Raw genomic sequence first — 21,607 nt, 5'->3', positions numbered from 1 at the left:
GATTTAGAAATTATTAATCTTTCAGGCTTTCTCCACGTGTCACAAAATCGCCTCACTCGACATCAAAACCAGTAAACAATTCAAACTCAATGAGAGATACCAAATCACAGATTGATGGGGAAATAGATTGGCCCAGTCTTATGGATTCCACGAACAGGGCTATAAAACAACTGGGTCAGGATTGGCCCGAAGAAAGACTCATCGACGGAGGTACAACCGTCTCGTAAGTATTCGAATTTCATATGGACAGTGAAATATTGAAAGACAAACATAAATTACAATAGCTAATTCTGTTGATGTAGGACAAATGTTTGCGACTTGCAATCCCATCTTTCCACCTTAGAATTACGAGTTGCAAGGGAGACCAGACGACGTCTTTCTTTGGAAGATGAAGTACGTCGCTTACGAGATGAAAACCGACGATTGCAAGACGAAAGTCATGCAGCTGCTCAGCAATTACGACGGTTTACCGAATGGTTCTTCCAAACTATTGATCATCAATAAAATATTGATTTTATAGTTGATATATTGGCTAAGGTGGATGCAAACTATGAGTAGAGTATTAGAATACGAGTAATTCAATACGCAGACCATACCCGTATAGCATTATGTAGATTGGAACCATCCCCTACAAGAGACACACAAACCAGTTTAACTGGAGTATAATTTATTCAGAGATAAAGTCCACACAAAGATCTATGGGAATACAAAAAACTTAAGACTGATCAAAAAATAATAATAATAATAATAATAATGAAATACAGTGCATTACATCATAAATGATGACCGATGCACCCAATTATCTATCTTATATCTCTGCTTGAATTGTGCAACGCAGCAATATGTACAGGTATTAGGCTAGTTACAGAAATCGTAGTATTATAACTTCTATAACGTACTTGAAAATTGATTTCAAGTTTTAAAATCGAAAATTTTTCTCTTTAAAAACATGGTATGATAAAGAAACCAAATTATGATATCGCACCGTTCTAATGTTGAGAGTTAGGTAAACGTGCCATGTTTTTGCAGACAAATGCATTTTTCTGGTGGCTCCTTTCTACGTAATTTTTGCTCTGTCTTCGTATATTGTTCACAATTGATACTCTAAGAGTTGAATAATATTAATCTACAGCAAATAAATCGAAAAATACACGTTGCAAATATTTGTTTAGGATATGTTACATTATAAAGAAAAGAAACCTCTCTGTCACCGCGAGCAGCATTGTAATCAATTACTTTAATTATTAATGATTATTTATAAGCTATTTTATTAATAAATATGTAAATACAGTATTAAAGGCAAAATTCAAAGTTTAAATATGAAACAATGGTCGATTTAGAATCCATTCTGTCCGCAACGCAGGTGTTGTAAGATTAGATTGTGATGTACTTTTAATGGAGTTCGAAACTAATCGTCGGTCAGCAATCAAACCATTACATGGATATCAAAGACCAAATAATCAACAAGTTTAGTAACATGTTCTCTTGAGCCGTCGCTCAAAATATGAAACTGCACTTAAAGTTTTACTATTACCATGATATATTATAGCATTTTTTTCGCTACAAAGCGGCAACGGTTTACTCATTGTATTCAAAGTCAAATACTAATTTTTATCTGATTCCATAATAGGACATCATCCGTTTACCTTATATCTTAATAATCCTGCCAAACAAAGTTATTCTGTGTATTAATCGGTATAGTACTACAAAGGAAGTTTGCGATTTGAAAGAAATTAGCTGTTTATGATCACATCATTAGAAAACCGTCCGATACATGCTGTAACAAGGTAACACCAACACAATGTGACTGATCAACCCTAAAGAAAACTTGAATTTTGTTTTGTAACATAATTTATGGAAAACGAAAGGATAGAGAAGTATGATATACATTTTAAGTTACCAACACACCGTACTCCCTTGAACGCGGTATGTGCACTGAACTGAACAAATCCCGATAATTATTTCATTCTTCTGATCGTTCTGGAGTTTTTTGTCGTTTGTAGTGAAGTAAAGAGTGGAATCGTATGTCGATTATCTCATTACTTTCGTTGGACTTAGTTAATTCCGAGCACGAATAATGACGGTTTTGGTTGAATTGAATGAATCACTATTCGTAAGCTTTCAATATTAACTTGAAAGCTACCAATGACCAAATATTATTGTTAGATTAAGAATTACTCTACAATTGATACGTAATTTATTTAAATGTTTTATATAATCATTCAACGCATTGTTCTAACGTTAGAAATCATTTTATGTCACAAAGAAAATAAATTGCTATTTCAGGACATTCCTCGTGCCTACGAATAATAATAATAATTATAATTATAATTATAATAATAATATATATTCACCGATGGTTCACATTACTTGTTTAGCACCTATCTCCAATTACATACACAAAAATGTCATTTCTTAAAATGTTGTAAATGATACAATAAACGATATGTATCCTGAACTTCACTTGTATTACTAGATACATATATCTTCTATTGGTTCACGAAATGATAGTTATAATCATCAAAAAGAGGTATTGAAAAAACCTTATAATTTAGAATAAAATAGTTTATTATGATCCACAGAAAAACAAGACATATTTTCAGTATTTTTTACAACTCAGTGTTTCATGTTTCTTAACAATGTAAATAAGATAAATCTAAATACTTTAATGCAGAGCACCACTTCAACTACAAGTCCGAAATACATATCATGGAATATTATAATGAAGCTATCTCTTCTACAGCTTTATCAGTGGCCACAGACTCGCAAAAGCAGCATTAATATTTTTAATGTAATGAATCTTAAAGTTTGGTAAGTATATCAGTTTCATCCGCATCCTTGACAAACACTTACATTGGCAAATGTGAGAATAGCCCAAACAATGGAGCAACACATAGAACTTTGCAATGCCATCAATCATTGGATCTCAAAAAACCATTAGCCAAAATTGAAATGATGCTCTAGCGAATGCCCTGTGGCTATGAGACAAAGGTTTTCCTTTGCGCATGTATTTGTTTGAAAATTTGACAAGTTATTGATTACATTATACAATAAAACTTTATGGATTTTGATACTTATTTCTATTGCAAAGAGGCTGGACTTGTGGCTTGAGAATTATTATAATTATTGTATTACTAACGATTTGCATTATAACTAACAGCTTGCAACCAAGCCTAAGTACATAGAATGCGCTAACAGAAATTAATTGTTGAATTGCAAACTGCAATACATTGATAGTTTCGCTCGGATAATTTTTTCTACAGAAGTTATATGAATTAATTTAAGATCTGTACAGGTATTACATTAATGATTAGCTCCAAAAATAGGATAGAATAAAGATGCATTACAACAACATCGTTATAGTTGTCTTAGTCTGTCAGAATCCAATAAAAAGCAACTCGATTAAATGCATTGAATTGCAGTTATATGTCACTTGGTCAATATTTCATATACCAAGGATTTCAAGACTCTAGCCTCAACAAAGATGAAAAATCAAATAGCGGTGTACATATACATGATTGAAGGAGCCCAAGAGTTTTTTTTTTTTGGCCTTCAAAGAGAATCTGTAATGGCTCAAATGGAAGAACAAAAGCGAACCAAAAAACCAACTGCAATATCAGCTCAGTACAAAGATTTTCTTATTTAGTATCTTATCGTCCAGATTTCACCTCTACATAGTACCCAAAAGTCATGTGATACTTATTTACACATTTTAATTACGGGACAGCCAACAGCAGACCATCTAGCTTCTATAATAGGAGGTAAACTTGTGCGCTAACGATTAAATGTGAAATATTTATGAAAAGAAATATGAAAATGATATCAAAAGTTTCAGATGTCATGAGTAAACACAAATTATAACATGTGAAAAGTAGTCTGGTATAAAATTATCAAAAACTTGATTGAAGAATTTTGTTACTTATGGCACACAATAATGATGAATTGTGTTGGTCCTAATATTGATTAATCAGAGTAAAATTTACAAGAACACTGAATATGAAAATATAGAATATAGCATTCATATTTCAGATGTCAAGTGAAATATCTAGTTACCGGATAGTTATATATACGACCGGATAATAGGAAACTATAACTGATCAGTCATTGCATATCTTCTGAAATATTCAATGATTTCCTTTTGACAAATAAATCTCAATCGTAATTGTTCGATCCATCATTCTGTTCCTGCAGGTATCAAGTGTGAAATTTCTTATACAGTACCTCTTGATGTCAAATAAAAGATTTTAACTATTTTGTTTACAACAAATATTACTTGTAACAGGTGTGAGATTTTTCGAGTTAGGTATAATAGTTCTATTGTAAATACTATTACTGAAGATTGATGTATGACGTATTACTAAATTAGATGGGAAGATATTAGCCATCGAGTCCTGAGACGTGAAATATAATGTTTATAATGAAACCTAGCATGATCACACAACCATCGTGTCTTAAAAATATTCAGGTTGTCGGCAAATTATGCTGCTTGAATTGCAGTAATTATTGTTACGAGTATGACGTAATAATTCAGGCTTTATGCCTTTGTTCATCTGAATATTCGTTGAATTAACTTACTGAAATATATGAAATAAATTAATACGAATGCAAATTCAACTAATAGTTATTAACTAGAAAAATTAAATTCAACAGAATTAAGTGGCACGGCATGAAATCAGGCTAAAGACATGATGTAACACTGCTCAACATTTTTCATGTACCAAAAAGCCGAAATATCTCGATATTTTGCTAATATAAAAATACTGTTTTGTTTACCATAATTTTCGCAATGCTATTATGCACATAAACACCTTGACATTCATCATTCACTAACAGACGTATCGATGCAACATCAAATACTGAGAATGGTGCGCAGCATACTGAAATTAAATATACTGTTTACTACGCTTAATACATAAATTTCTGTATAAATATGTATGAGTAGCATAGAATATATGTATCCTATATCGTACAGAAGTTGAAAATCGTTGCCCAAATTAAGCTGTATATATGAAAATGATTATAAGAAATATCATCATTGATAACAATGGTTTGCAACAGAGCTATATTTCTTTCTTTAAGTATAATTAGATCTGTGATCAGCAGATTGGAATTAATGCACAGAAGAGTACTCAACATTTTTTGCAAGCATTAATTATATCATACAATAATTTATAACATGGAAGAAGACATCATGCCTGCATAAAATGTTCAATAACCATTTTAATCAGTGTTTAGGCTTAAAAATCGTTAACTGGAATTCTGCAATGAAATATGCATACATATCATAAACAAATGGGATAAATGGACTCCGCATCAAAAATGATGACAACCAAACTTTCATAGTTTTAATGATCGCCATAGACTAAGGCTAAAATGTGTTATTGAGTTTGCTGATATATCTGGAAAATTTCCAACTTAAATTGTAAAAATTTTCATGCTACCTTATGCACTGGTTTTTATAGGTGAGATTATTATCCTTTACAGTTTATAGATTTACGACAGCTTGAAGTAGTCACTGTTTCTTCAGCCAAGAGTTGGATTTACAATTAATCTACCAACTTCATCATCCCCAATTAAAGTTAGCATAACCATTAGAACGATAAAATAACAGTATTGAATATGGTCTCCCACACAACTTCAAGAGATCGCAAATAAAAATAGATTTTATGTTAGTACATTATCCACTAAGCATAAAAAAAATCAATTCAGTACATCATTCAAACCCCAAAGCCAATTGAGTGTTAGCGTGCTTAAAGGCTTTCAATTTTCAAAAGATTTTTTATCCGAGGTGGAGGAACAGTCGTCGTTAACAAAATTCACATTTATTACATTGTATTACCTATATTATTATTACTACAATCACTAGTAATATAGCATATTCTGCATCACAGTAAGATAGCGCCCTTCAATATTATGTGATCATAGATCTTTTTATTAGATCTTTATTTTCCTTCCGATTAACAATAAACTATCCTACAACAACCCATCAATGATTATTGAACGATACCTCAAGATGCCCATTTTCTCAATAAATAAAAAAATGTTCACTGTATGCATTCACCAAATTTTAAATTCTGTCCAGTTAGTTACGTACTTGGTATTTCAATCCATAAAACGTCGACGTAATCGGGATACATTCAACACTTTCAAAACTTGATCTTGTAGGATCAATACTTTAAAATGGATTTTGTAATTATGTACAAAGTATTAGTATCTCTAACACAGTTGTCAACTGCAAATAACCAGTGTTGATCAATTCTTTTAAAGATTAACAATAAAAGTGGCAAGGAGTACTTTCAAAGTACAATAAAATTTGAAGGGAACTTTGTCAAATATTAAACATTTTAATTGTATGATTTTGTATGAATAATGTTATTCAGGCATGACAAATTAAGTCACTTAACATCAACTGGCATTTGAAAAATATACTAAACACAGTACGGCATAAAAACTGACTCTGAGTGTTCACCGATATAAATATACAGGGATATTCCGTGTTTGTATTCTTTTTTTAATAGAAATCGTTTCCTTAAATAGTTTACGTTCCATAATTAATTTCAAATATAATAATTCCTTGAATGTGATGGAGCAAATCTTGCGAATCATGTTATTATTACAATCAAACCCATGCATAATTTTCACCTCAAAATATTTTGTTTAGGAAAAATTCTGTCCAGCAAATTTCGATGATTCGTAGAAAAAGCAAGATATGATTAGTGAAACTTTGTCAAGTTACTACTCAATTAGGGAATATCTCACTGAAGTTCTATGGATACATAGACCTTCCAGTTTTATAAACAGTTGTACATTGTTATCATATAAGATTTATCCAGGATCACAAAAGGAAAGTTTAAGGAATTTACAGGTTTTCTGAGATTGAAAACAAATTTTTCCCCGGAAGAAATCAGAGATTGCTCATTTTTGCTGATGTTTCAAAGCGCAGTTTGTTCATGAAACAAGGTAGCACAAGGTACCTTGGAAGGTGCAGGTAGGTTCTTGCATCCTGATCCATATGTGATCCGCGAATCATCTTACACGCAGAAATATTAATAAAAGCCTTTTTTAATTAACATCTAAGCTATAAAATAGTTGTGTTGGATGAACCAAAAAAAGTAATCTAAAAAATACACATAATTACTCTGGAAATAAATAGTTATAAAAATAAGCGAGCATTTGATGCCTAAAATACCTTAGTTAATAAATAAAATTAATTATTCTGCACCACTTATGGAGTGGAATGTTATAGTTGTTTTCTTCTTATTAGATTATGAAAGCATAGTCCTAACAAAAGTTTATCTACTTTGTAAAAAACATTAACATTAACTTGTTAATCATAATTCATAGTGCGATAGATAATTCGAAAAACTTGAATCAATAAATAAGCAAAAGTGCAACAAGAAAACAGAAATTAGAAATAGACTACTAAGTATGTCAATCTACAATCACTGATAAGGAATCATTGTGATTAATAGAACAGGTAGCACGGTACCATAATTTTATTTCGAGATGCATATGTCAAATCTTTTTATCATCTAATTCCGAGTTACGAGATGACTCATTTATCTGATCAACAATTTGATCCATGAAAATTTCATATTTTTAAACAATGTTCACCCAAAAGTCTACTCAGTCATTTTTCTTAACACGAAATTCCCGCTACGCTTTTAGTCCAAAAAATCTAACGTCACCTCATTATTCTTCTCTTTTTACACAATACTTACAAATCATTTCTCTCTCAATCTTACTAGGCCTCATAAATTTTACATAAAAAGACATGACATGAGCACCCATTTTATTTGACTCAAATTAAAGAGTTTTTTGTACTTTTCTACAAAACTTTTCTCATTTCTTGCCTACAATACCTACATCTACGATCATATTTATTATTTTTTTTGTAATGTAAGCATTCTATCTGTACTGGCTGATTAAACCTACACTGGATTGTATAATTATTATGCACCACCAACAGATAATAGAGTAATTTTTTTGTTTCTAATACTATCTATCAACCGATGCGACAGATCTTTGTAATAATTTAGTTGAATAACTTAATGATCATATTAATATTTAAATTAATTCAGTATGCATATACTAACAGAATGTAAACAATGCAATTTCCCTCGTCAGCAAGGCATGATGGCAGCAGCAATACCATCTTTCAAAATGTTCGTAAATTCATTTCATCCCAGTGATTGAATATTCAAAAGTTTATGGATCCGTCACATCGACTACCTCTATTATTTCTGTCGTTAAGAGATTTCTTGGGAAGATATAAGATACGGTATCTTAATATTTTAATATACGTAACAGGGATATACTACTCCCTTCGTGTCCTTTTTGGACGTTGACTAACACCTTCCTCACTCCCTCTACCCTTTTTACCAATTTGTACCTGACTTTGTGCCGTTAATTGTAACGATATTGCATGAGTGTTTAATTTTTCTGCAAGCAACAAATCTTTCAGGCCCTTCATTTTCTGACTGTACAAGGTTATTCTCGGCTTTTCATTTTCCAGATCTTTTTCCGTCTCAGGATCTAATGCCTCCTGCGAAGTGGATGGAGCAACTGGCAAAGTATTTTCTGGCGGCGCTACAAATGGCTCTCCGCCTCCTTGTAATAAGTAATCCCTGTTGAGTATTTTCTCACTGCAAGCAGCTGTTAGAGCTAGTATACTTGGGTGGGTTGGCGCTGGGGTAGCCGGTACCTTAGATTCTAGACTTTTAATTAGATCCCGAGCTATATTACCCCTTTCCTTAGTTTTGCAATAATTATTGTTGTTGTTATTTAGTGTTTCGTCCAGGCTCACTTCTCGCTTCTGGGCTTTATCTTCTTCCAATTTCTTGTCCACGTCATAACATTCTATAATAACTTGAGCTCTGATATTGGCATCAAACTTTGAGATTGTATTTACCAGAGGTCTGGCCCAACCAATATGCAGAACTGGTGTGTTGGCACCTTCTTCCCACTGGCATATACCATCATAAAAACGCAAAAGGTACGCAAAGCAGCGAGGTTGACGTAAGAGACGTTCGTCGGCCCTAACTGTATGTGGTATCAACTCGTTTGCGATTTCGAGCAGCTCTTTATATATTTCACCGTCATCCCTCGAGTAATCGTAACTAAAATAAATTAGATTTTGCTGACTTGCCGTTTGTTGAAAGTACGGATTGACTAAACTGTTGAAAGTTAACTCAAGTCGAATCCTAAATAAAATAATGAAAACGTTTTACTCACTTTCTCAGAACATCAGCTGCACCTGCCCACGATGCAAGCGCATTTGCATGCAACCCATGCCTGTATAAATATCCTCCTTGATAAGTATATGGGTAGACATGTGCGTTACCATAATACTTTCTGGCAGATCGAACTGCCTCCTGTAACAATGTAATTGTATTAAATGCCTGTGGGTGCGGTAGTCATCAACTTCTCTATGATAACAGATGGCTAAATGCTACGTATCAGGCTGTTTGTCCAATTTTACCTGAAATAAATCAACAGCTGGCGGTCTGCCAGGTGTGGGAGCAGCCTCCTCTAAATCTCCAAGATTCCCAAGTGCCATTGGGTATTTTGCTAGGTGTCCAAGATCGTACAGTAACCATAATAACTCCTGTTGCAGCAGAGCAACTTCAGCTGCATCTGCCGTAGCACTGAGGCTGGGATTTATAGCAGAAACAATTGTGGCAACTTCCATTGTTCGGGAACATACAACTGCTTGTCCATTCACGTATAACCAGGAACGTGACGCAATACCAGGTTCCACAGGTTGGCCTCTTTTGTCCTCGTTTCCCTTCCCTAATGGACAGATGAATAATTCACATCCAACTTACTTCTAAGAACTAAGTAATAAAGCAGTAAGCCAAATGTACAGGGCAATTCCAATAATGAAATTAGTGCAGCTAATATATGTTACTCTATTAATAGATCAATGGTCGTTGATGAAAAAGTAGACTTAAAATAGTAGAAATACACAAAGATGTGTTGTCGCATTAATAAAGTATCTAGAAAGGTTGAACAATTGCATTAGCTAACTTACCATGCCATGTGACTTCGGCTGTCTCGATACCATCTTCTCCATAAACAACCCATGCGTGATCCTCTGACATAGCGAGATGGACATCCTTGAACCCTAATACTTGACAACCAGCGACAACAGCAAATGCGACTCCAAAACAATCTAATTTATTAGCTGTCAAGTAACTGTACAAGCTCTGTAAATGTGCTCGGTCCTTGTAATAACTCCTGGTCAATGAATTCCATATCACATCTGACACCTTTTTGACAAGCTCCCTGGTAGCATATTTAGTATCATAAACTGTCAAATCAACTGCTCCTTTTATAACAGCGTGAAATTTAGTATATAACGCTTCGGCGATGTGAAACTCCACGGCTGGAAGTTTTGGCTCGTCGTAAACAGCCACCGCTTGAGACGCAAAAGTGCGATAACAAGTCAAAGAATTCTCAACCGCACCAACCAATATTGACAACAGTGCTAAGTCCGGCTCGGAACTGTTTTCTAACTGGTTTTTAAATATTTGAACTATAGATGAGATACTTTGAATGGGAAACAGCGCTTTATCCTCCTCTCGAAAACCCGCCATGTCGCGACTGGCACCGTTCACGAGCTCCCATGTCTTGCTTCGATCAAATACCCCGTATACTCCTTTATCGTGACTGAAACTTTTATTTTATTAACCGATTACCGAGTTATATCAATGATAAACATTTAATTACATCCGTTGGTTTAATATTCTCCACTATATCTGTTTGAACTAATCATTTTTGACAGAATACGTTCGAGTCTCGCAGACGCCAGCATGGCGGACAGCGTCGTTGCATTTCGAAATATTTCAAGTTATATAATGAAATGTATTTACATATATTTCATATTATTCTTGTAGCCAGAAATTCTAATATTATTATATGATAGAAGAATCAGAAAATTTCATGATGCGTTATTCCGAAAATGTAGGTTGTTTACATTGGTTTTGACACATGTCATATGCTCCTTTAACCCACGTGACATCCTTCATCCAAACATCGAAAATACAAATCTTACAATGGTCCCGGACGAAAAACTCGTTCACTAAATACCAAACTTTGGTCAATGACAAATTCTTGATGGTTCCTATCCTACTATCAGTCAACAATTAGGTAATGACTTGTCGCTGATATGCAGATAAATAGACGATTTATTATTTGAAATAGTCGAAAACCGAAGACGGTTTAGTATCTAGGGATATCACTGATCTGTCGTTTGGAGCGTTTTTGGAGCCCCGGTCTGCATTCATGTGGGGATTTGGTGGGGATATCGAAGACCAGCTAGTGGCCAGCACCCAGCACAAGCATTCCCATTTCCGTCGTTGAAATCCTTTTTTTCCGTCAATCGTCTAAAAACGAAGATGGCGAGTGGCGAAGAAAACGATAATCACGCTCCAGTAGAAGAGCGACAAGATAATATGGAAAATCACCAAGGAAATGGAGAAATAGTGACAGCTGATGAGCCCGATGCACCAAGAGACGTGAGTAAATTTTTGGTGGTTTTAAAATCAGCGGAGATCAAAACTGCGATGAAAAGTCTGGGAAATTAATTGATTTTAATTGAAGGCCGCGCGTATGAAATTATACAACATATTAATCAGAACTTGTGACATCGGGATGAAAAACTGCTGGTCTAGCATCTCATCATACTGCAATCATTAGTTTTGAAAATCCAAAAATCAAACCTGCTCCTAACCTATTTTCAACACCTCAAAGCCTAAAATCAATATGGTATTCCGGAAAATAGGAATCATATTAATCGGTACTTGGGATATTTTTGTGATCTCAATTATTTTCTGATACTATTATTTTTTTTACCATTATTATGGTCAATTGAACACTGCCAGGTGTCTCATGAATAATTTTATTTCAAATGAGATTTATAAAGTTTGCGCAAGTGTTGTCCATGCCACATATTCAACTTGGCCATATATTTACCTCATTGTCATTATTGTACTTCGGTTCCTCAATTGCTTTGTAAAATTAGTTGAACTTGTGATTTATCAGATAATATTCAAACTTTTACTAATGAAATAATGATCATTTTTGCGCATTTTCATTTCAGATCAATGCAGAGATCGACCAACAAAGAGAAAAGTACCAGCCTACTCGATTGGAGTCATTTTTTGCAGTTACCAAATCATTGATTATTCGAGCTCTAATTATTTACTTCATAAGTTCGTTCTTTCGGCGCCCTCAAGCCGATCCAGCCACATCAGCCTCTACAGATGGTAGTGCCTCTGTCCCAGGGCTGGCAAAAGTACCGGCAGTAAACATATTTGAAAATGGAACCCTGTTCGATCTATATGTCTACTTGTCAGAGGCTGAAAATTTTAAAGACTTCAAGGATCCTAATGCCCTAATTTGGTCAGAACCAGGATTAGTCTATGGAGATTGGTACAGTGGGCCAGACCAAGATGGAACCAAACTATACAAGCACAAATTTTCACCAACGAGTCAGCTGAGAAACAACGGGTCTATTTATTTACATATTTATGTTGCACCACATGGAAAGTCACCAGATCCTACCGCAGGGAAAACAATATACGGAGGACAGTATGTTTCTTACACAAAAAAGATGCTGAATAAATTCAAAAAAATCAAATACCAGAAGACTCATAATTTGCTAACTGGAGAAACCACAGCTACTGAAGAAGAAATCAAGGTGAGGAGCTATTGACTAAGAATTAAATGATGGATCTGTCGGAGGTTACCTTTAGATATGCTTTTTTTTACTTATTAGAACCCTCGACTTTCTGGGCTTCCGTGCATTGTAAAATCTGTCTCATTGAACGTTGACGATACTTAACACTGACTAAACAATCTCTAGGCATGAATCCTTCATTTGTGTATGATTTGTGTTTGTTTCAGTGTGGTGTATATGGTGAGTAAATGAGCTTTTTATAAATTACGTAATATTTGATGATAGCATGTACTGCTCTAAAGTGTCTGAAAATATTTATTAGCCTGGAAAATAGCCGTAAGATGACCCAAAGTGTAGGAACAATTTTTGTAGACCAAGCTCATTACCTTAATGATTAGCAGAATTGAATTTCTACTTGACAAAGATTTTTACTTGAGTCATTCAAGTTTAAGGCTGTTTGATGGAATAAATGCTACATTATCTTCAGTTACTACACTATCTGTGTATCCATCTATAAGATAGTTCACCTGATTTTCACTTGTAATTTGAAATGCTACATTACATTACAATATTGTTCTTTTTGTAATCATCATAATTCATATCTATCTATTATTGCTGCAGAGAAAATACTTAGAAATAAGACACAAAAATAACGTCCATTGCTTGATTTTATATTAATTCTGGGTTTCTTACGATTAATTTTATTCATGATTTTCATAAAATTTGTCTTTGCAGAAAGCTGAGCTGATGAAGGAAGAAATCGTTTCACATTGGCACCCGAATCTAACAATTAATCTGGTGACAGACCAAACTAACTGGGTCCAAGGACAAGTTCCACCACCTCTAGATGAATGTAAGTACGCATACCGAACATGGTGTCATCATATTAATTGGTTAACTGTAACCTTTCCCAGATCAAGAATAATGAAACTATTTACTTTCTTCCAGATATTTACTTTCTGCCAGGAGGTATGAAATATAAACCAGTAATTTTCACCAATGATTTTTGGAACATGCAGCGCGATTATCAACCATTGAATGAAACAGTGACAGAACTTGAACTCCAACTAACGTACCAGCCTTTGTCTCTCTTCAAGTGGCAACTGTACTCTGCTCAAACTATGAGAAACAAATGGACTTCATCCTTCATGGGTATGCACATTTTATTATCAAATTACAAAATTATCAAGCATTGTCACCATAAAAACGTACTCAAACATGTTCTATGGTCTTCTAGGTGATGCAGCAGAGGATGACGACAGTGACCAAGATACCTTAAAAGAAACGTTATTGGAAACAAATCCATACCTATTGGGCATGACCATTGCTGTATCAATTCTGCACAGCGTTTTTGAACTCCTAGCTTTCAAAAATGGTAAGTGGTTTTTCTCAAACAGTTATATGAAATCACTTTTCTTGTTGTAACATGAAGTTATCAAACTTCCAAACAAACTTCCAATAGTCTTTCCAAATTTGAGTATAATTATAAGTGGCATATCTGATAAGCAGAGCAAACAATTGATAAACGTTTGCGACTATGTACTTTAATCTCAGGTGATAATAATGCTCGGCTTTTCCGATGCTATATTATTAGCGGCAACGGGTGTTACCTTGACTCATTGTCAGAGATAGTATATGACCTGTTGGCTGATTTTGACAAGATAATGAATGCGCTTCACCAATTTCCATGATATAATGGCAACGAGCACTTGTATGAATGTACAAATATTGTGAAATTTTTTTACAGACATTCAATTCTGGAATAATCGCAAGTCCTTGGAAGGACTTTCAGTTCGGTCGGTATTCTTCAACGTCTTTCAGTCGCTGGTCGTTTTACTTTATGTTCTGGACAACGAAACAAACACGGTAGTACGTATAAGTTGTGGAATAGGATTGTGCATTGAAGTCTGGAAAATCAACAAAGTCATGGACATCAATATCAATAGAGATGCTAGAATTCTAGGAATATTCCCAAAATTAACATTCCACGACAAAGGTTCTTATGTGGAGTCTTCTACAAAAGAATACGATAGACTTGCATTTAGATATCTATCTTGGGCATTATATCCTTTGCTAGGCGGTTACGCAATTTATTCGCTATTATACCTTGAACACAAGGGATGGTATTCTTGGGTCCTCAATATGCTGTACGGATTCTTACTTACCTTTGGATTCATAATGATGACCCCACAATTATTTATCAACTACAAATTGAAGAGCGTTGCTCATTTGCCTTGGCGCATGATGTCTTACAAATTCTTAAATACATTCATTGACGATATATTTGCATTTGTTATCAAAATGCCGACATTATATAGGCTAGGCTGTTTCCGTGATGATATCGTATTCTTTATATTCTTGTACCAACGTTGGATTTATAAGACTGATCTTACAAGGGTTAATGAATTTGGGTTTTCCGGGGAAATGGAGGCTAGTGTTACAGGTAATACAGACCAAAAAGCAATTGAGGCCGCTCAAAAAACTGATGAAGATAAAAAAACTGATTAACATTTAGCAAATGTGCTGAACAGACGTGTCTATAATAATTTAATTATGATTAATTAAATTTAACGAACCTAAAGTATTCGAAATAAGTCGCCATCTGTCATCAAATAGTTAAATGCAGGGAATAAAAAACAAGAATAGAAATATATGGGGATAAACATAAATCATCCGACAATCGCGGTATGTAGGATAAATACTGCTTGTCTGCCAGCGTTATATGTGGCATACATTCATTTCTCGACACAGCTTTGTAAAGCTCGATTATTACTAATTGTTGAATTTCAAGACATTAGATTTTATTCGTGCTTCCAATTTGTTCTAATTCATTCAAAATATTTATCAATATCATTAATCCAAATTTACTGATTAGTTATCATTCCGCAATTCAACTTCATACAGAATCGCTTTTCAATGAAACGGCTTCCTAATCAAAGATTCGCTGAAATGTTGGTTGTCAATTTAAGTTGAAGTTTGGTTGAAATTGTTGTTACTCCTAACAATGCTCGTAACTAAGTGTGTAATGTTCGTATTATTGTCAATTTTAAATGCTGCTATATACAGATAATCAGTGTAAATTGATCGGCACATAAATAAATTTAAGTGTCACCAATTTTTCACAACAGATCTTAAATACAGATGATGAACGGACCACCTTATCTACCTATGTGCTGGTCTGTCTTTACCGCGCAAATCATTATACCTGCATTCATCTCAACCATGTTTCGTTAATTAATTTTCAATCATTTTCGATGACTTAGGAAAGTACATTTGTGTATCACGAAAAATATCAACGTATCTAGGTATATTACCCAACATAATTGAAATGCTGTATACAATGGGCACAAAGATCTGTTATCGAGTTGTAGAGTACCTTGATATAACATCTACATAAACTGCGCGATATGAGGAAATGTAGATACTACTATAGAACCGATTTATTGTTTTCAATAAATGAATACCCTTTGTTTGCAAAATAATTTTCTTTATTTTTATAGTTTACTTTATCATAAGTACTTAAACTTAAGGTTTTTTTTTCATAGAAAGTTAAAGACACAGAATACTTAAATTTATACATTTGGTATTTTTACTTTTATATGTAGGGTGAGTTTGAGACGACCTACTTTTTTCTCTTAGCTTTTGATCCTTTAACGTCTCATAGCTTAGCGATAATAATTATTGATAGAGTATTTTAAACTTGTTTACAATAAAATGTGGTAGAGACGTAGACTTTATACTTTGCACACTCGATATGTTGCCGCGGATTGATACCATCACACGAAATCGCAATTCAGAACTCTCTTTTGACTTTGAGCGGTTGTAATTATCATTTATATGGTGTTATGATTAGTTAAAACTCGTCGAATGGTGCAATTTACGCAGTAAAATTCTACACGAATCAACTGATATCCACGAGTGGGTGATGTACAAAAGGGATCAAGACCGAACGATGAGAACTTGGCAACAAAAAGGTTGGTGAAAAAAAATTATCAACGATCTACGCAGACGTGTCGGTGACTCGTATGGCAACGATTCAAACTTCAGATAATGGAATTCGATTCATCCAAGAAATACATGAAATTGATGTAAATATTGCATAAATCGTGCAATGATTTCATAAATTCCTGTAGTGATAAAATACAAGAATCATCTGAAAGGACATCCCGGTGCCCAGTGGCCTCTTCTTCCACAAACATAGCAGGCACCATATCCACCGTACAATGCACCTAGATGTCCGTCCATCGAGTCATCATCTGACAGCTCACTCCACCAAGAAAAATCATCTTCGCCTTCATCTACTCCCCAATCGTGGTCGGTGCTGTGGCCCTCTGAAATATCAATTTCATATATTCTATCCATACTGCCACATAATAGCAATAGGTACTACACAGTTTTCCAATAATTGAAAGCTCGGATAATTGAGTTTGACAAACCTGAGTTGATTGAGGTATCCATGTCTGTGAAGTTGTCCTCCGGGTCCTCTGAGGTCTGACTATTGGAGGAGCTTGAGTCGAGTGAAGCTGTGTCGCCGTTGTGGTCTGTAATAGATGAAATTTAAATTATGAATACCCGATTTGTCGGTTTAATACTGTGAACATTCCAATTTATTAAGCGTGAAGATTTGCAAATACCGGTAGACGCACTGCTGGCCGAACTGTCACTCTCGTTGGTCTGGCTGGTTGAATCGCCTGTACTACCGCCGGATGCGGAGCTCTGTTGATTATTCGAGGTACCCTCTATAATAAGTAAAGGATAAAATCGTTACTGAGATTAGAGAGGAATCATCAACTCTGTGGACAATTAAATGCTACCTGGTTATTTTTTTCAATGGCAGTACTTCTATAAAAAATAAGTGATAGAATGAAATTAGTGCAATGATGTGACAAATCAATGTGTTGCACCTACCGATATCGATGGATTGCGGGTGAGGGTGACTGCGCGAACTCGAGGGATTGTTCCAAATTGGATTGTCTCGGCCCTGGAGCCTACGATGCTGTATACCGTCTGTCCGTTCTGTCCTGCTTGAGGCACGAGTGTTATTGGCCGCACTGTCAAAGAAGTTTTGTTACAAGTCATGTTTAATGACGAATAAAAATTTTATAAAATATTCACCAGTTTTACATTAGTGAAATTTTTCCTTCCACAGAGAAAACAATAAAACCAAAACCGTACCTCAGCAGTTCTACAAATTTTTTGACTGCCATGATTGGAAGAAATGTGATTTTGAGAGGGAATATTTAAAATCTACTGTGATAGCAGCATTGAAATTTTATGATAATAACGTCAAACATATACTTCAGTGGGCTGCAAAGGCTTTGACATAAAACAATAAAAGAAATAGTAAAACGTAATTCGTGAGATAACTCCATTACCACTTCCATGGACAAATAGCTCGAGTTCAACCATACCATCAATCAATGGATAATTAAGCTTAATAGCTACACGAATTTAAGAATTGATATAAGCAATCGTATGTTGCGTTCGTGATATGGGACAGATATATAATACTTTCACCGACAATACAGCAAAATGCTGTTCCATGATGATGAATATTTTCAGTGCCTCAGGGAATCATAATCGTCTAGATTTTATATGCAAATAGGGGTACTGCAAGCATCACATCATCAAACAATAGGATAATCACCCAAGACACAAAACATGTGCATTCGAACGGCCAGATCACTACTCATGATATCTACTAAATTTGGTCCCTTCACCCTCACCAAACAAAAAAGGTCTGTTCATTATGAAACATGCGGAAACAATGTGATGATGAGCTCCACGAAGACTTTGAACTTCGAATAATCTGGTTCCAAGTAATGGGTTTCATTTAAACTAAACAAAGCCCATATCAGTATATATTGTAATGATTTTATACACTGACCTACTGACCTAGTCGCTGCTGCAGGAGCATTTCCAGTAAGATTAATAGTTGCATTTACATTCGCGTTTGCAATTCTACCTCGAGGTCGTCCTCTTCGTCCGGTTCCTGAGGCAGTAGCTTGTTTTGCCAGTCTTTCGTTTTCTGAAACGAAAAAAAAATGTATAACAGTGCACTGCATGCTCGAAATGAGTAATCAATAATCAAAGACTGCATACAGCCATTCCTAAACCAGTAAACCATATCATATGTTTTGTTGATAAGGTGTCCTCAGGTTAAAGGTGCGAAATAAGAGGCAAATTTAAATTTCTAGTCACTAAATAAGTCTAGTACATTTGGAGTATTAAACCTTAAAAAAAATTGATATAATGGATGGACTCTTCTGAATTTAAATATATACGTCATTGCATATTATTAATAAAACCCACTGTATGGAAAAAAAGGATATAATTTATACCAAAAGAATGTTACAAATTATAATACAGTGCAAGATTGATAGGTGTTGCATTTTACAACAGATAGAGGAAACTTGACGTTACCTCTCCTTTCTTCGACGATATCGGTCCTTCGTTTTTTGTAGTCTGCTGATAAATTTTCTACCATTTTATCGATGAAATTGTCCAATACCAAAGAACGATGCATGGCAGTTATTGAAGCCCTACAGACAGGGCATTCTGCTTTCTTTTTCTTCCAAGTATTGATACAATACTGGCAGAAAGTATGCGTGCACTCTAGTGTTGTAGCTGTGACAAATAATTCTGAACAAATGCTACAGGTCAACTGTTCATCCATTATATCTCCAACTTTGTTAAAAACTTCATTTACAGATCCTGTGCTTGGGGTTTCGGCAACTTTTTTATCAGATGGTGTTTCAACAGTCAAATCTATCGTTTCCAAAATCATTACATTTGAATCATCAAGAATCTCAACATTTTCTGCTATAGTACCAAGTGAGACGACTTCTGGAGCTTTCAAAGCTGAAACAAATGATTTTTTTATCATTGAGTACAATGATAAAAAATGATGACAGTGTTATAATTCTGTGTTGCGAATATTCAGTTTATGGTGAATAAAATCATTCGAACAATCTGAATCAACACACAGCCTGTCAGTACCTTGTCGTTCTTCAAGGGTTGTTTGTAGTTGATTAGCCTTAGCTTCCATGTTAACCAAGGCATTTTCCATTTCCTTAAGTTTTTGTGCAAATTCCGTATTTTCACCTTGTAGCTTTTCTGCTGCTTTTTTTTCTTCACTGAGAGACTCCGTTAGTTTTTTATGTTCTATTTGTTGCTCTTCTTTCAATTTTTCAAGTTGTTCTCTCATATTTTTTTCCAACATTTCCTTCTCTTTCTTACTTATTTCTAACGCTTCTTCCATTTTTCTCTTTTCTTCATTTAACCTAGCCTCGAATTCTTGCCTCTCCTTATCTAAACGTTCAGACAATTCTCGATTCAGTTTTTCAAGATTTATTTCTGCCACTTTAACATCCTCGATACTTTTTTCTAGTGTATTTATCTGTTTATTAAGATCATCTTTTTCTCCCAATACTGTTTCTCTGTCCTTCAATAATTTAGTCAGTTCAGTTTTTAACTCCAGCTGCTCTATATGCTTGGCTTTCATCTGTTCAGCAAGATGATCCCTTTCCATCTGCTGTGATTCTTCAAATGTCTTTTGCTTCATCACAATATTTTCCAACTCCAGTTCAGGTGTACTCAGCCTACGTTTCTTGGCTACAGGCTCATTTTTTGAGAGAAATACAAACTTGTATGCAAACTCTGCAAGTGGACCGAACTGTATAATATCTCCCGGTTTGAGGATTCGTCGTTCTCCTGATGTGAGTGCAATTTGATTGACAAAAGTTCCACCTGAACTAAAATTTTGTATCGTCCATTCCTTGTCGCCTACTTGTTTGAAAATACAATGTTGTCTTGATATCGAAACATGGGCAATTATCTCATCATTTGCTTTTGCCCTACCTATTTTGAACTGAAAAGAAATTATACTTATTAGGTGGAAACCTGAATATAAATAATTGTATCATGATGCTAAAGAATGACGGCTGACCAGACAAATTAGGGTATGAATTAGTAATCTTATAGATTATTTGATGATCGTTCTTATTGCTGTTGTTCTATCTATTCGTCCAGCAACTGTATGAATATCTATCGCGATTGGTTTGACATGTGATTAATTCGTACAATCGCTGAATGAATGATTACAGCGTTTTTCTTTCTTTGCTAGGGGCGAGTTTGTTTTCTGGAACTAGCGAAATTGGATGCAAAAATGAAAGGTATTAGGGGACGTTATTTCGATTGCCTCGTCTAAGACATCACCCTATTTATTCGGATTAATATTCGTATAGCGCATTGCAATTACCTCATTCTTATCGATGTGAATATAACTACTTGGATCGGATTTTTCAACACCCATGAGTACGGGTTCTGCACGATCCGACATGTTTCTTTTTATGTTATGGTTTTCTTGGTCTTCCATCGTTGAATGATTTAGGTATACATATATTCGTCGATGTCGATATTTCTGATGTCAACAGCAGTGTGTAATCAGAGACCACCCCAAATATCGTATAAAATTATTACGGCATCGTGTGACGTTTAAAAATAAGAGATCATAAGGAACGAGTCTCAAATCTCTACTACTTCTCATAAGCCTGCACACCAACCACTGACACTTACCCAATATCACGTTGTAGAAAAAAAAAAATGAATAAAAATATTTCGGTTTTGTTTTGTGCGATCACCGCAAAGATGTAACTTCTGATACTAATAAAAATACTCAATTGACTCAGTTAACCCAAGATCACAGTGACATAAATCCGACAATCCATCGTGGGTTATATTTTTTGTCACTTGTGCGTGAAATACTAACAAACTCGAACTCATAACTCGCCAATTTATAATTCCAACCGATCGCTCTCGAATCGAATGAAAAATTTTTCAGCAACCGATATCGACAATAGCGTTTAGTTTAGTGGTGGCGCTCTATTCCGAATTTGAAAATCAAAACAAACCGTTGGAGATGCA

General features: G+C 34.7%; 4 protein-coding genes across 7 annotated transcripts in view; 2 read left to right on the top strand and 2 right to left on the bottom strand.

Moving 5' to 3' along the window:
* The window catches only part of LOC105684659 (signal-induced proliferation-associated 1-like protein 2), a 58,602-nt gene extending 56,144 nt beyond the window's left edge, over positions 1-2,458 (top strand). For both annotated transcript variants that reach the window (XM_020851597.2, XM_012398199.3), the window contains 2 exons: positions 26-223; positions 303-2,458. In XM_020851597.2, coding sequence (XP_020707256.2) covers positions 26-223; positions 303-504 — 400 coding nt within the window. In that variant the 3' untranslated portion in view covers positions 505-2,458. The remainder of the gene's footprint in view (positions 1-25; positions 224-302) is intronic.
* Positions 2,459-2,550: 92 nt separating this feature from the next.
* On the bottom strand, positions 2,551-10,849 carry LOC105684665 (menin). Its single transcript, XM_012398208.3, has 4 exons — positions 10,034-10,849; positions 9,482-9,792; positions 9,235-9,374; positions 2,551-9,119 (listed from the first exon to the last, which is right to left on the bottom strand). The coding sequence occupies exons 1-4, from the start codon at positions 10,596-10,598 to the stop codon at positions 8,318-8,320; spliced, it is 1,818 nt and encodes a 605-aa protein (XP_012253631.1). The 5' UTR covers positions 10,599-10,849; the 3' UTR covers positions 2,551-8,317.
* A 98-nt stretch (positions 10,850-10,947) lies between these two features.
* On the top strand, positions 10,948-16,161 carry LOC105684661 (cleft lip and palate transmembrane protein 1 homolog). The gene is made up of 8 exons (XM_048650674.1): positions 10,948-10,965; positions 11,141-11,151; positions 11,261-11,519; positions 12,104-12,703; positions 13,418-13,535; positions 13,631-13,834; positions 13,920-14,057; positions 14,430-16,161. Exons 1-8 carry the CDS (start codon positions 10,948-10,950, stop codon positions 15,188-15,190), a joined length of 2,109 nt encoding a protein of 702 aa, XP_048506631.1. The 3' UTR covers positions 15,191-16,161.
* On the bottom strand, positions 16,153-21,569 carry LOC105684660 (E3 ubiquitin-protein ligase rnf8-like). Of its 3 annotated transcripts, none has more exons than XM_012398200.3 (8): positions 20,943-21,552; positions 19,682-20,552; positions 19,106-19,543; positions 18,578-18,710; positions 17,591-17,733; positions 17,317-17,421; positions 17,119-17,223; positions 16,153-17,013 (listed from the first exon to the last, which is right to left on the bottom strand). In XM_012398200.3, exons 1-8 carry the CDS (start codon positions 21,057-21,059, stop codon positions 16,832-16,834), a joined length of 2,094 nt encoding a protein of 697 aa, XP_012253623.2. In that variant the 5' UTR covers positions 21,060-21,552; the 3' UTR covers positions 16,153-16,831. The 3 variants fall into 3 exon arrangements, with proteins under 3 accessions (XP_012253623.2, XP_012253625.2, XP_012253626.2); XM_012398203.3 differs by having other exon boundaries at positions 16,838-17,013; positions 18,570-18,710; positions 20,943-21,553; XM_012398202.3 differs by lacking the exon at positions 17,591-17,733 and having other exon boundaries at positions 18,570-18,710; positions 20,943-21,569.
* Positions 21,570-21,607: the final 38 nt, after the last annotated feature.

This window comes from Athalia rosae, chromosome 2, assembly GCF_917208135.1.
Source record: "Athalia rosae chromosome 2, iyAthRosa1.1, whole genome shotgun sequence".
NCBI lineage: Eukaryota > Metazoa > Arthropoda > Insecta > Hymenoptera > Athaliidae > Athalia > Athalia rosae.
This window is presented reverse-complemented; position numbering and strand designations above follow the sequence as displayed.